The sequence below is a fragment of the Orycteropus afer genome, unplaced genomic scaffold (assembly GCF_000298275.1).
Source record: "Orycteropus afer afer isolate SDZICR_OR568_19922 unplaced genomic scaffold, OryAfe1.0 scaffold00031, whole genome shotgun sequence".
Taxonomy (NCBI): Eukaryota; Metazoa; Chordata; class Mammalia; order Tubulidentata; family Orycteropodidae; genus Orycteropus; species Orycteropus afer.
In genome coordinates this window covers 9515668-9528725 of record NW_006921618.1, presented here as the reverse complement: position 1 = coordinate 9528725, position 13058 = coordinate 9515668, and the positions used below count along the sequence as shown (strand labels likewise).

General features: G+C 50.2%; 1 protein-coding gene across 1 annotated transcript in view; it reads left to right on the top strand.

Annotated features, from left to right (window-relative positions):
• Positions 1-8116, top strand: part of ASAP3 (ArfGAP with SH3 domain, ankyrin repeat and PH domain 3) — a 97978-nt gene extending 89862 nt beyond the window's left edge. The window contains exons 13-25 of the mRNA XM_007935707.1: positions 984-1032; positions 1160-1350; positions 1434-1567; positions 1845-1939; positions 2167-2344; positions 3703-3788; positions 3930-4045; positions 4694-4761; positions 4852-4959; positions 5108-5303; positions 6134-6359; positions 6949-7039; positions 8042-8116. Of these exons, the coding sequence (XP_007933898.1) occupies positions 984-1032; positions 1160-1350; positions 1434-1567; positions 1845-1939; positions 2167-2344; positions 3703-3788; positions 3930-4045; positions 4694-4761; positions 4852-4959; positions 5108-5303; positions 6134-6359; positions 6949-7039; positions 8042-8116 (1613 nt within the window). The remainder of the gene's footprint in view (positions 1-983; positions 1033-1159; positions 1351-1433; positions 1568-1844; positions 1940-2166; positions 2345-3702; positions 3789-3929; positions 4046-4693; positions 4762-4851; positions 4960-5107; positions 5304-6133; positions 6360-6948; positions 7040-8041) is intronic.
• The last annotated feature ends 4942 nt before the right edge of the window (positions 8117-13058 follow it).

The window sequence follows — 13058 nt, the reverse complement described above, 5'->3', positions numbered from 1 at the left end:
AAAAAAAAAAAAAATACACTCAAACACGATTATTTCTATAAAGCATTTGAATGAATGAAGATAATTTTGTTTTCAAAATTATTCTTACTTTTGATTTTTCACTTTTCGTCTTTGGAGCCCCTTGTGCTAGGATTCACCTGGGGGTGGGTGCAGCCTAAGAAGGGTCTAGACCCCATCCTCAGGGAGCTCTGTCTTGCAGGGGTGTGAGGTAGGGACCCAGGACTGTAAGATAAGGGGGAGTGTCCAGAAGAGAACACGGAGAGGCACCACAGATGATGGGAGAAGGCGTGTGTGCCCTGCTGTGGGGACTCAGGAATGGCTGCTTGAAAGAGAGGACTTTGGAATTTGGCCTTGGACATGTAGAATGTAGAGTTTGGGCGAGAACATTTAGGAGAGAGAATTGGCATGATGAAAGGCATGGAGGCAAGGGAGTGGGTTTGGCCACTTGGGCCAGAATGGAGGGGTCATGTAGGAGCAGTAGGAGATGAGGACAGGGAATGCCTCCTAAAAGGTCAGAACTCATTTCCTAGTAATAGGGAGCCCTGGGAGGACGTAGCGCAAGGAAGTGGTGTGATTAGAGCAGAACCTTAGGCAAGGCGATGTGGTGGGAGATGGGAGTGATGGAAAACAGGGAGAGCAGACAGGAGGCTGAGGGCTGAGTGGCATGATGGCAGTGGGGATGAAGACTACCTTTCAGCTGGGTGGGTTCCTCTTCTTAGGAGGCCTCCCCGACCCTGGAACCAGGGTCTAGGTAGGGAGCTCCATACAAAGGGAGCCTTATTGGGTTCTCACTTGGGAGAGACTTCCGAGAAGCTGTCCCACTAATGGCCACACTTACTACTCTCCCCACTCTGGCTTGGGAGATCCTGACCCCTTAGGAACAAAAGCTCCATGTAGACCTGGTAGTTTGGATGAGGTCTTCCTAGACCCAGGGAAGGGGAGCAGAATATTTGTGGGCCAGATGCCCCCTCTTCTCCCCACAGACAACCGGACATATCACTTCCAGACGGAGGATGAACATGAGTGTGAAGCGTGAGTACCCTTACAGCCAGCTTGGCATGGGGTCAGGGAAGCCTTATTTAATCTCTAGCCTCTGGGCATGATACAAGCCCCCACAATCAGGCTGTCTCCCCCACCTCACCCTGCACACTCTCCACAGATGGGTGTCAGTACTGCAGAACAGCAAGGATGAAGCCTTGAGCAGTGCCTTCCTTGGGGAGCCCAGCAGTGGCCCAGGGCCCTGCGGGGGCACAGGGCTGGACGGGGAGCCCCGGGACCTCACAAAGCTGCTAATCGCTGAAGTGAAGAGCAGGCCTGGTAATGGCCAGTGCTGTGACTGTGGGGCTCCAGGTTGGTCAGTGGGGTTGAGGTGAGTGGAGGGGGAGGGAAGGCCAGGGGCCATATCCCCAGGGACGAGCTGCTATACCTTGCAGACCCCACGTGGCTCAGCACCAACCTGGGTGTGCTCACCTGCATCCAGTGTTCCGGCGTCCACCGCGAGCTGGGCGTGCGCTTCTCACGCATGCACTCCCTCACCTTGGACCTGCTGGGCCCCTCTGAGTTGTTGGTGAGGGCAAGGGCAGGGCCTGGACTGGTGGGGGCACTAGGAATAGGGTTTGGCCAGAGGGTGGAGCTTGAGTCTGCTGGCTCTGCTAGACCTTGCAGGGTCTGGAGTGGAGAGGGGGGCAGAGCTGGGGTAGGAGCTGGATGACCTGGAAAGGAGATGGCCAAGGACAGGGCTTCGGAGGGCAGCCGAGAGGCAGGACTTCTGGAGGCTTGTCCTACCAGAGGTCTCTGTCCTAACTACCCAGTCTTACCCCACTACTTTCCCACCACAATCCCAGCTGGCCTTGAATATCGGCAACACGCGCTTCAATGAGGTCATGGAGGCCCAGTTACCCTCACACAGTGGCCCTAAACCTTCAGCTGAGAGTGAAATGTAAGAAGATTCTTGGCTAGACGGGTGTTCTGTCTGGGGCCTTCTGTGAGCGGGCACGTCCCAGAAGGATCTTAGGCAAGAGGTGTGGAGGGAGGGGAGGCGCAGACCTGAGAGTCCCCAGGGCATGGTTCTAGGCAATAGGAGACCTGTGTCTCCTGTGGGATGGTCCCAGGGACCAGCTTGCAGGAGACAGTCCTTCCTTTGAGACCTGTGATTGTTTTTGGCAGGAGCCTCCGCAGGGATTACATCGTGGCCAAGTATGTGGAACACAGGTTTGCTCGCCTGTCTACTTTCGAGCCTCAGAGACTTTGGACAGCCATTCACAACCGGGACCTCCTGTCAGTACTGGAAGCCTTTGCTAATGGGCAAGACTTTGGACAGCCACTGCCTGGGCCAGAGGGACAGGTGGGAACCCTTCCAAGGATCACCCACCCACATTCACATACTCCCCAATCATCCAGCACCAGCTATGACTTCTTTCTGCCTCACCCCTGATATGTGCTCAAAACCCAGAGGGGTAAATGGGAAAGACCACCATTTTGGTCAATCCTGGCTTTGCCTTCTAGCTCTGTGATCTAGGAATGGGTTACTTAACTTTTCTGAGTCTTCGTTTCCTCCTCTGTAAAAATGGGTTGATAGCACTCACAGGGTTGAAGTAAGCATTAAGTCAAGTATGTAAAGGGACTGGTGCATAGTAGAAGTATAATAAATGTTGTTGTTGTTATGTGCCGTCAAGTCAGACCTGACTCATAGCGACCCCTCCTTGGGTTTCCGAGGCAGTATCACTACGGAAGTAGGATTGCCCAACCTTCCTTCCGAGGAGTGGCTAGTGGGTTTGAACCGCCAGCCGTCTGGTTAGCAGTCAAGTGCCTTAGCCACTATGCTACCAGATGTTAGTATTTTTTTTTTTCTTGTGTAGCCTTGGAAATGGGTGGTCAGCCAGATTAGAGCCAGGAAGGCCATTGCATTGGCTATTCCAGTAATTGAAACATCAAGTGAGCAAGAGGACACATCCTGGTGAGGGACAGGAAGAAAAGGATACCAGGGACATGTGAAGGACTAAATCAACAGGAGTTGCTGACTAATTAAACCAAAACCCATTGCCATTGAGTCAGTTCTAATTCCTGGTGACCCCATGTGTTACACAGTAGAACTGCTGCTCCATAGGGTTTTCTTAGCTATAATCTTTACTGATCCTTTCTTCCATGGCACTCTTGGGTGCGTTTAAACCACCAACCGTTGGGTTGGTAGCCACACACAAACCATTTGTACCACCTGGGGACCTTGCTGACTGAACATCATAAAAAAAACACTTCCCGTGTGCCAGGCAGCAGGAGGAGACCATGACTGGATTTAACTCTGTTTAGGACATTCTGGTCTTTGAGCTGCCTTCCCAGTGTCTTGGTGGGTCCAGTGAGCAGGGAGGGTATAGCACTTGAATGAGACAAGGATATGGAATGGTCTACACATGAGTGACAGCTGGCAGCATGAGGTTAGATGAGATCTCAGGGGAAATGAGAGCAGAGAGAGGAGCCCAGGGCTAGGAACCAAAATTTGGGAAGCACCTTCTATTGCGGACAAGAAGAGGAAGGCCCTTTACCTTCCTCCCAGAGATGAAGTTCCATCTGTTCAGACTCATTTCTGAGGGAGCTGGAAGCTTCATATCTAGGGGTGTCGGGGGGCAGCAGGAGCTCAAGAGGGTGATACTGGGTTGGGGACAGGTGAGCTAGGGGGAGACTCAGAGGTATTGGACCTGTATTCAGGCACCTGGAGAGCATGCCCTGCACTTGGCTGTCAGAGTCGCCGACCAGGCCTCCCTGCCCCTAGTGGATTTCATCATCCAAAATGGGTGAGAAACCCTGCTTCTCTGCCTACCTCCTTGCACCTTTCCCTCCCCTTCTTTCCCTCTTCTTCTCTCTTCCCTCCTTTCTTCTCCCTCTCCCCACCCCCCACCAAGATTCCTCTGCCTCCCTCCCTGACCACTCCCCAGCGGTCATGTGGATGCCAAGGCCCCTGATGGGAACACCGCTCTGCACTATGCTGCCCTCTACAACCAGCCCGACTGCCTCAAGCTGTTGCTGAAAGGGAGAGCTTCAGTGGGCACAGGTGGGGCTCAGACACCTCCTCCCTCAGACTCCCATTCCTGCCTTTTCCCTAGACACAAAGAGCCCTGGTAACAAGCATGGACTTTACAGACAGACTTGAGTTCTCATCCTGGCTTGCCTTTGGGCAGCTCTGGGCCCTGAGGATTTATCAGTTTATCTCTTGAACCTCAGCTTCTTCATATATAAAAATGGGAATAATATCATCCACTTAGTAGGGCTGGGAGCTCTGGTGGCGTAGTGCCTAAGGCATTTGACTGCTAACCAGAGGGCTGGTAGTTCAAACCCACCAGCCACTCCTCAGAAGGAAGATCGGGCAATCTATTACCATCGAGATACTGCCTTGGAAACCCAAGGAGGGGTTACCATGAGTCAGAACTGGCTCAACGGCAGTGCGTTTGGTTTTGGTTTTTTTGGTAGTGTGCCAGGAGCTTCACACACATAAGCTCATTTAATGCTCACAACAACCTCGTCAGGTAGTTACAAGTGTACTCATTTTGTAGATTAGAAAATTAAGTAACTTGCCCAAGGTCACACGGCCAGGAAGTGGCAGAGCCAGGATTCAAACCCAGACAGTCTGATGCCAGAGCCCTTCTTAACCTCTAAGCTATAATGCCTCTTTTACCCTGACCCCTAACTTTATTCAACACAGTGAATGAGGCAGGAGAGACAGCTCTGGACATGGCCAGGAAGAAGCAGCACAAGGATTGTGAGGAGCTGGTGAGGTCTCAGGGGCGGGGAGGGTGTCCCTGAGTCTTTTTCGCTCCCTGTTGAGCACCCTCTGAACTGCCGAGCTTTTGTTTGTGGCAGCTGGAGCAGGCCCAGGCTGGGACCCTCACTTTCCCTCTGCCCGTGGACTACTCCTGGGGCATTTCCATGGAGCCTGGCTCTGACAGTGAGGAGGACGAGGAGGAAAAGGTGGGTCCTAGACCTTGTCCATGGCCCCTTGGCTGGCTGGACCCCAGGGATGGCATACGGAAGAAGCCACATTGGGCCTGGTATGGGAAAGGGAGGGCCGAATTGGAGGAACCAGGCTCTCCTCCCTCTCACACTTTTGTCCCTGTAGCGCTGTCCTCTGAAGCCCCCAACCCAGGCACGCTGGGGCAGCGGGAGGCTGGACATCAGCAATAAGACCTACGAGACCATTGCCAGCCTGGGATCAGCCACCCCTCGGAGCCAGAGTGAGGATTTCCCCCCACCTCTGCCAGTCAAAAACCCTGCTCGGACCATGGTCCAGGGACGTGTAGGACATGCCAGTGGAGGTATGGTTGGGTGCCCAGAAAAATGTTCATCAGACCATCATTGAGGGCCTGCTGTGTGCTGGGGCACTGAGCTGAGTGTGCTGTGCGTGTGTTAATCCATATCATCCTTGCAGTTACTTGCTAGGTAGGTGTTACTATCCCCCCTTACAGGTAAAGAAACAGAGATGTTAAGTAACATGCCCAAGGTGACACAGCTAACAAATCTCTGATGTGAGATTCAGACCCAGGTCTATCCTATTCAAAATTCTTCAATGCTTCACTTAAATAAAAAGAGAGAAAGAGAAGCATTTATTGAGCATCCATTGTGTCCCAAGTCCTTCAAGGATTAGAGACACAGTTTAATGGGAAAGATGAAAGCTAGAATACCATTCATTTTAATACAAGACTTAAGATGATATGGAATGTAAATCTCAAAAAGACAGGGTCTTCAAGTGTTTTGTTCACTGTTATTTCTCCAGCACCCAGCACAGTGCCTGGCTGTTCTCAAGAACTATGAATGAATGGACAGGCCTGTTCTGGGAGCTCGGGGGAAGGAGGGAGCATGTCCTATTAAGCTGGGGACTGTTTTAGCAATGCTTCCTGGTGAGAATAGCATCTGAGCTCGACCTGAGGGATGGGCAGTAGAGTCCAGACTGAGTAGAGGGTATCAGTAGAACCAGAAAAGTGAGTCAGTGTGGCCCTGGCTGTCATGAATGAATGATCCAGGAGACTGAAGCATGACAGGAAGGAGTTGCTGGAGAATACCGGAATAGTAGATAGAGGGTGGGGAGTGGGAGAGAACCATGATAGGTTCTAAAGGCCAAAGACTGCTTTATCACTTCTAATTCCAGATTGTTCTGAAGCCCCCAGCCTGAGCTTGGAGCCCCCTGGGGTCCCAGAGAGTCTGGGCAGCCCAGCCTCCTCTTCTTCCAGCCTCATAAGCCCTGTGGAACTTGGGAGTCCCAGCCAAGCCCCACTTGGTTCTGAGGAGAGCCTTAGGGAGCCCCCAGGCATCACTCGACCAAGCCTGCCGTCTGGGACCACTCCTGCAGAGATATATCCCCCTGTCAGGTTCAGGTTGGTGAGAGCCCAGCTGTGCAACCTGGGCAAGTCTCCTAACCTCTTTGGGCATCCATTCCCCCACCTCTAAATGGTATGGTACCTGCCTGAATACTGGGATACCGTCCAGCTCTGAGACCCATGACTAATGTAGAGATGCTGGCTCTTGGAGGGTGACTGGACCCCTTCCCCTCCACCATACACATTCACCTGATCCCAAGTCCAACCTACAGAGCGGAGAGGAGCCTGGAGCCCAGGTTGCTGATGTCAGAGTAGAAAAGACTCAGTTCCATGTGTGTGGCTTATTCTAGGGGCTGAGTAGGTTTTCAGTCTGTCCTGCAACCCCAGCCTCAGATCCAGTCCTCTCTCTTCCTTGCACACCCTTTCATTTTGGGGTTTTAGAGAAGCAAACTTAGAGATCTCCCCAGAGTACCTGAGAGGTCAGTTCCAGGCCTCTTGGGCCTGTGATAGAGTCATCCCGGGGGCCTCATGGGCGCTCCACCCATCCACCCTATGCCCCAGCCTTGCTGTATACCTGAGCTCTTTCCTCCCACTCTGTGGAGCTCTTTGGACACAGGGGTCACGTTGGCCTTTTCCTGCCTTCCAGCTCTGAGAGCACTCGCTCCTATCGGCGGGGGGGCCGGAGCCTAGAAGACAGTCCCTCAGCCCGGCAGCCACTGCCCAAAAGGAACGTGCTGGTAGGAGCTCTGGAACTGTGGTTTGAGGGGGAGGTGGCAGGGTGCTGGTGGAGTACCGTTAGTCAAGACTAAGTGTATAAGGGTGGCACTGGGTTAAGAGTGGGTGACTGGGGCACATAGGGGTTCAGATGGCCACAGTTTGACCACGCCCTGTCCTGGTGCTCCTCCTTCCTGCTCCAACCCAGGGCCAGGAAAACCTGAGGCTAGCCCAGGCCTTGAGTGAGGTGGCACAGGTGATGAGTCCCCAGGCTTGGCTCCTTCCCAAGGAGGATGAGCAAAGCTGTGTCTGCCAGGCTGGTTGCTCAGAGAAGGAGTTGCTTCCTAACAGAAGAGGCAGAATTAGGGTAGCTGTGTACCAGCCCTTGGTTTGCTTAACTTGCCCCAGGTACAGGAGTCTCCTGGAATCGGCTGAAACTTCCAGCTCCTAGGCATAGAAGGATGTGACGGGGATAAGGCAAGGTCTGTCATCCTTAATCTGGCTTCTTCCTGCTGAATCACAGTCTTGAACAATTACATACATTTAGTTGAGGAACCTGGGATGGGCATAGGTCAGAGCCAGTTGTGGGAGAAGGAGGCCGCCTCTGTTCTTGTCCCCCATTCCTCAGAGTGGCATTGTTTGACTGTGTTGATAGGGAAGGCAGGGGCTGGACCTGGGTTTGTCGGAGAAAATGTCCTTCTCTGTCCATCAAAGTCAGGCACCAGACATAATTCTATGTCCACCTGCTGGTTCCACTATTGTTTTTATTAGCTGCGATTGAGTGGTATCCGTCACAGAGCATTTAGTTGATGCTGTTGTGGCGGTATGTATGACAGCATGAGCTCAGGCTTTAGAGTCAGGAGGCCTAGGTCAAGTGGCTTCAGCTCTTCCAGCTTTGGCTTCATCATCTGTGAAATGGGGATAATTTAATCCACCCATAATAGGACAGTGATGAAACTGAGTGAGATAAACAGCTGGCACACGATAGGTGCTTGAAATGTCAGTTTTCATCCTTCTCTCCCCAGGTTGGCTTCACTGAAGGAGATGGCTCAAGAACTGGGGCTCTCCCAGCAAGTTCTGTGCAACTTTTGCAAGAGTAGCTCCTTACTGTCTCCTGCGTGCCTGAACCACTCCCTTGCTGGATCCCAACATTCAGAGCCTGGACTTGAGGCTGCAAGACTGTGGAGCTGGGTCTCATTCTCTTGGCCCCTCTGTGACTGGCCCTCCTCCCTCCCATGGCCCATGCCTCTGCCAAGGACACTAGCCCTACCCTGTTAATTCTGATTATGTCTTCCCCATTCATCACAGGCCAGGGAGCCCTGTGGCTGTGTCTAAGTTCACTTCAGCTACAGAAACCAGTGCATCAGACCAGGACTGTTTCTTCCATCAGTCTGGGGTCCACAGGGAAGAGAAGCAGCCCTCCTTTTTCATTCTCCATATCCAGACTAAAGACTTTACCAGACCAGGGACTGTCTGCTCAGCAATGTTTTAGTCCCTTATTTGTTTACTGAGTTCCAGCTCTATGTCCAGGCCTGTACTAGGCACTGCAGATGCAACAGTAAATAAGACAAGGGTCCTACAGATGTGGGTTCTGCAGAGGATGGTTCTGGGCTTAGAGTCAGGCAGACAATGAGCTTGTTTAAACCAATCCCCATGGTAGTTGTCTACAGCCCATATCGATTCTGTTCGGTCCACCACAGCCCATGTTGTTAACTGTTGTTGTCGGTAGCCATCAAGTTAATTCCAACTCATGGCAACCCCATGTGTGCAAAGTAGAATTGCTCCACTGGGTTTTCAAGGTTGTGACCTTTCTGGAGCAGATTGCCAGGCCTGTATTCCCAGGTGCATCTGGGTAGACTCAAACCTCCAACCTCTCAGCTAGTAGTTGATCGCTTACTTGCTTGTGCCACTCAGTTGCCTTACAGCACATGCTGCACTAGCTATTAAATATCCTGAGTATCACTCCTGTTGAGGAATAATAGCCATCGTGGGACTTCTTTGTACTGTATTCCCCAGCTAGGAATTCGGGTAAGACTCACCCCCATTTTCCCACTCCTTGATTCAGTGGGAGAAAAGGGCTGATCTTTTCACTTCTCTTCTCTTCCTTTGGTCAACTCAGGAGCCTTCCAGTCCAGGGGATGGAAAAGCCAAGGAGGGAGAAAGGAGAGTGATAGAAATAGGAGGGCAGAGACTTAAAAGTTCTGCTCCCAGTGCCAGAAATTCCACCATTAGATCCATTGCTTTAGGTTCGTCAGCCTCCTATAAGAAAGCAGATGAACCACTAACACCTCAGCCATGCATCTACGGGTGCTTAGGCCTTGGTAGGTGATGGGCCAGGCCTTCCAAAGAGGCCAGTTGATGCCAATAGCCAACATGGCTGAGCTGTTTCCACAAGAGACCTGTTCCATAGGAACAGACAACCCTTCTGAACCCCCAGTGTCTTGTTTAGTTCATCTTAGACTTGTTATTTTACTCATCTCTAATAATTAATTTTCTTGGGGGTCAAAGTAAAAACCCACTGTCACAGAGTTGATTCCAATAAGGTTGGTTCCTATAAGGTCATAATATACCTTGTAGGACTGAGTAGAATTGCCTCATAGGCTTTCCAAGGCTATAATCTTTACAGAAGCAGACTGCCTCATCTATCTTCCACACAGCACCCAATGGGTTTGAATCGCCATCCTTTCAGGTAGTGGTCGAGCACTTTAACCACTGTGCCACCAAGGCTCCTTTTTCTTGTGGGTGGATGTAAAATCCAGTGCTTTATTTTTGTTGTCTGAAGATCAGTTAGGGAAAAGGGAGGAAATTTTAGGTCTTAGAATTCTGTCTCTGGCCTAACGAATTAGAGCCTTAGGAATCTATATCTCTAGAGCCAGGTGTAGACCAGTTGTTCCCAGCTGGGGACTGTTTTGCCTCAAGGACCAGTTGGCAGCGTTTGGAGACATTTTTGATTGTCATAGCTGAGGAGTGCTCCTGGCATCTATAGAGGCCAAGGATGCTGCTGAACATCGTGCAGTGCACAGGACAGAGCGGTGCAGGCCTATCCAGCCCAACAGTGCCGAGGTTCAGAAACCCCAGTGCAGAGGAGAGTCAAGGCCTGCAGTTCTAGCTCTGCTGTGGTCCCTGTCTCAGTTTGATTTCTGCCGAGACAAGGATTTGGGGCAAGTATTTTGTTTGGGAAGTGATCCCAGGAAGCATTATGAGGGAGTAGGGAACTGTCTTAGTTACATAGTACGGTCATAACAAAAAATACCACAGGTGGCATTAAAGAACAGAAACTTACTGTAGAGGCTAGAGGTCCAAATTAGGACACTGGTTCTTGGGGATTGCCCTTCCTTGTCGGTAGTCCCCAGTGTTGCGTAGTTTGTAGACAATTCCTTATATGGTCTCATCCCTCCTGTGTGTGTGTCTCTCCTTGTCTCCCTTTATAGAAAACACCACACAGAGTGATTAGGTTCAGGAGCTGCCCTACTCTGGTAATGACCTCATTAACGTAACAAAAGAAAAACCCTGGTTTCCAAACAGGGTCATATATACAGTGAGCTAGTTAGGATTTCAGCATAACTTCCTGCAGGATACAATTCAAACTGTAACAGAAAACAAAACAGAGAAGATCAAAAGCAGTGGAGGATGTGTTGATGAGGGAGTTATCACTGAGGGCACCTAAAGATTAATTTTGTTGGGGACCCGTTACATGACTGTCTTGATTAGACTTTAAGTTGTGAAGTAACTGGGTATTTACCACCACCTCTGAACATTGGTTAGGGGTCAGTGATAGTTTTCTGTGTTATCTTGGCGGTGTTGTGTGTCATTGAGTCGATTGTGACTCATAGCAACCCTATAGCGCAGAGTAGAATTGCCCCATATGATTTAATCTTTACAGGAGCAGATCACTAGGTCTTTCTCCTGCAGAGTCACTGAGTGGGTTTGAACCACTGACCTTTCAGTTAACAGCTGAACACTTAACCATTTGTACCACCAGGGTTCCTTGGCTAAACTATGTTGTTGTTGTTGTTATTATGTGCCGTCAAGTCGGCCCCGACTCATAGCAACCCCTCCTTGGGTTTCCGAGGCAGTATCACTACGGAAGTAGGATTGCCCAACCTTCCTTCTGAGGAGTGGCTGGTGGGTTTGAACCGCCAGCCGTCTGGTTAGCAGGCAAGTGTCTTAGCCACTATGCTACCAGAGCTCCCTATACTATAGTACCCAGTTATTTAATCACACATTAAGTGTTGGTGTAAAGATACTTTGTAGATGTGATTAACTTCTACAGTTAGTTGACTTTAAGTAAAAAAGATTACCCTAAATAATGTGAGAAGGTCTCAGCCAATCACTTGAAGACCTTAAGAACAAAAACTGAGGTTTCCCACAAAAGAAATTCTGCCTCAAAATTGCAGCATCAACTCCTGCTTGAGTTTCCACCTGGCTGGCCTGTTCTACAGATATCAGACTTGCAGTTCCTACAATTGCATGAGCCAATTATACTTGAAATAAATCTCTTTGTATCTCCTGTTGGTTCTGTTTCTCTGACTAATGTAGGGTCCTTACTGCAGCATTATTTCCTAAGCACTCTCAGCCTACCTTAAACCCCTCAGAGAGATGGGAAGCTGTTTTAGGTATGTCCAGAAATTATCTGCAGGTGACCTCCAGGATGGGTAGGTAGGCAGAGGGGATGTGGTGGGTACTGTATGGTCAAGCAGAACAACCCTAAGCAGCCCATCACCTTCTGTGAACAGCATCCTCTCTTTACAGTGAAGAGGTTAGACTTGTGTTTTTTGGGATCCTTTGAGCTATGATGATATTGGAGCCTTGGTGTCTTTTGATGTCACCCAGCTCAGGGAGGAGATTAGGCAGAGGTTTTAGGTCAGTCACATCTGTTTCTTTTAAAAAGGCAATCCTAAGTAAGCATGGGCACCTCTGCCTTTCTTTTGTCCCTTCAACTTAGCAGGGCTTGGCTGGTGGCTGGTCAAGAGACGTCCCGAAGCCTCAAACCATTAAAGACTAACCTCGAACTCCAGAGTCTAAATCTAAATGTGATATACAGTCCTGTTTGTGATTAGGCCCCGGCTACCTCTTAGCCTTTTTGTCTGTTCCAGCACTCCCCTACCTGTGCTGCATCCATATTGATCTTCTGGTTCCTGGAACAGCAGCACACCAAGTACACACCCAGAGCTCTGCACATCTGGAACCTCAGCAGGGCTGTTTTGCTCCTCACTGGGTGCCTAGGGCTAGAACTTCCTGGCATATGATAGTTGGTCATTAAATATTTGATGAATGAATGAATGTTTCCTCCTCTCTCACTCTGAACATACCTGCAACTCTCACTCCACACTTTAGTGCAAAGTTTAAACTTCATTTCTTTGGAGGAGATGACTCCCCAAGTTGCTGTTAAGTTCCCTTGAACACATGTGCCCTTAGAATGAATATGCCCTTAACATATCCTTGACCTCTCTCCAACTGTGACAAATAGAGCAGGTGACCATGTCTACCATATTTAAGGTTGCTCTTGCCCATGAACTCAGGTGCATGGGTGCCCTTTATTCATTCAAGGTCAGAGTCCGGTGCTGAGTCTGTCTTGTTTATTGCTCGGGCACTCAATATTTGTTAATTGCATGAAAAACCTCACCCCTTCCTATGTTGATCAGGTCACACAGCAGCAGTCAGAAGCCTGAACAAATCCACACCAGGCTGGGATGGGGGTTTTTCTGAGAATGAGGTCTCAGGAAAATCTGGAGACTTCACTGGATAGCCCAAACCACAGTTCTGTCACCAGTCACAATGAGCCACTTTTTCTAACCTCCAGGTCCCTAAGAGGCCTGGGTGGCACACTTGACTATTAGCCAAAAGATTGGTGGTTTGAATTCACCCAGAAGTGCCTCAGAAGACAGGCCTGGCAGTCTGCTTCCTGACGATCACAGCCTTAAAAACCCTATGGAGAAGTTCTCTATACATGTGGGGTCACCATGATTCAGAATCCACTCCTCAAAACCTAACAACCACCAGGTCCTTAAGCTTCTGCTCCACTGCACCCCACCCCTTTCA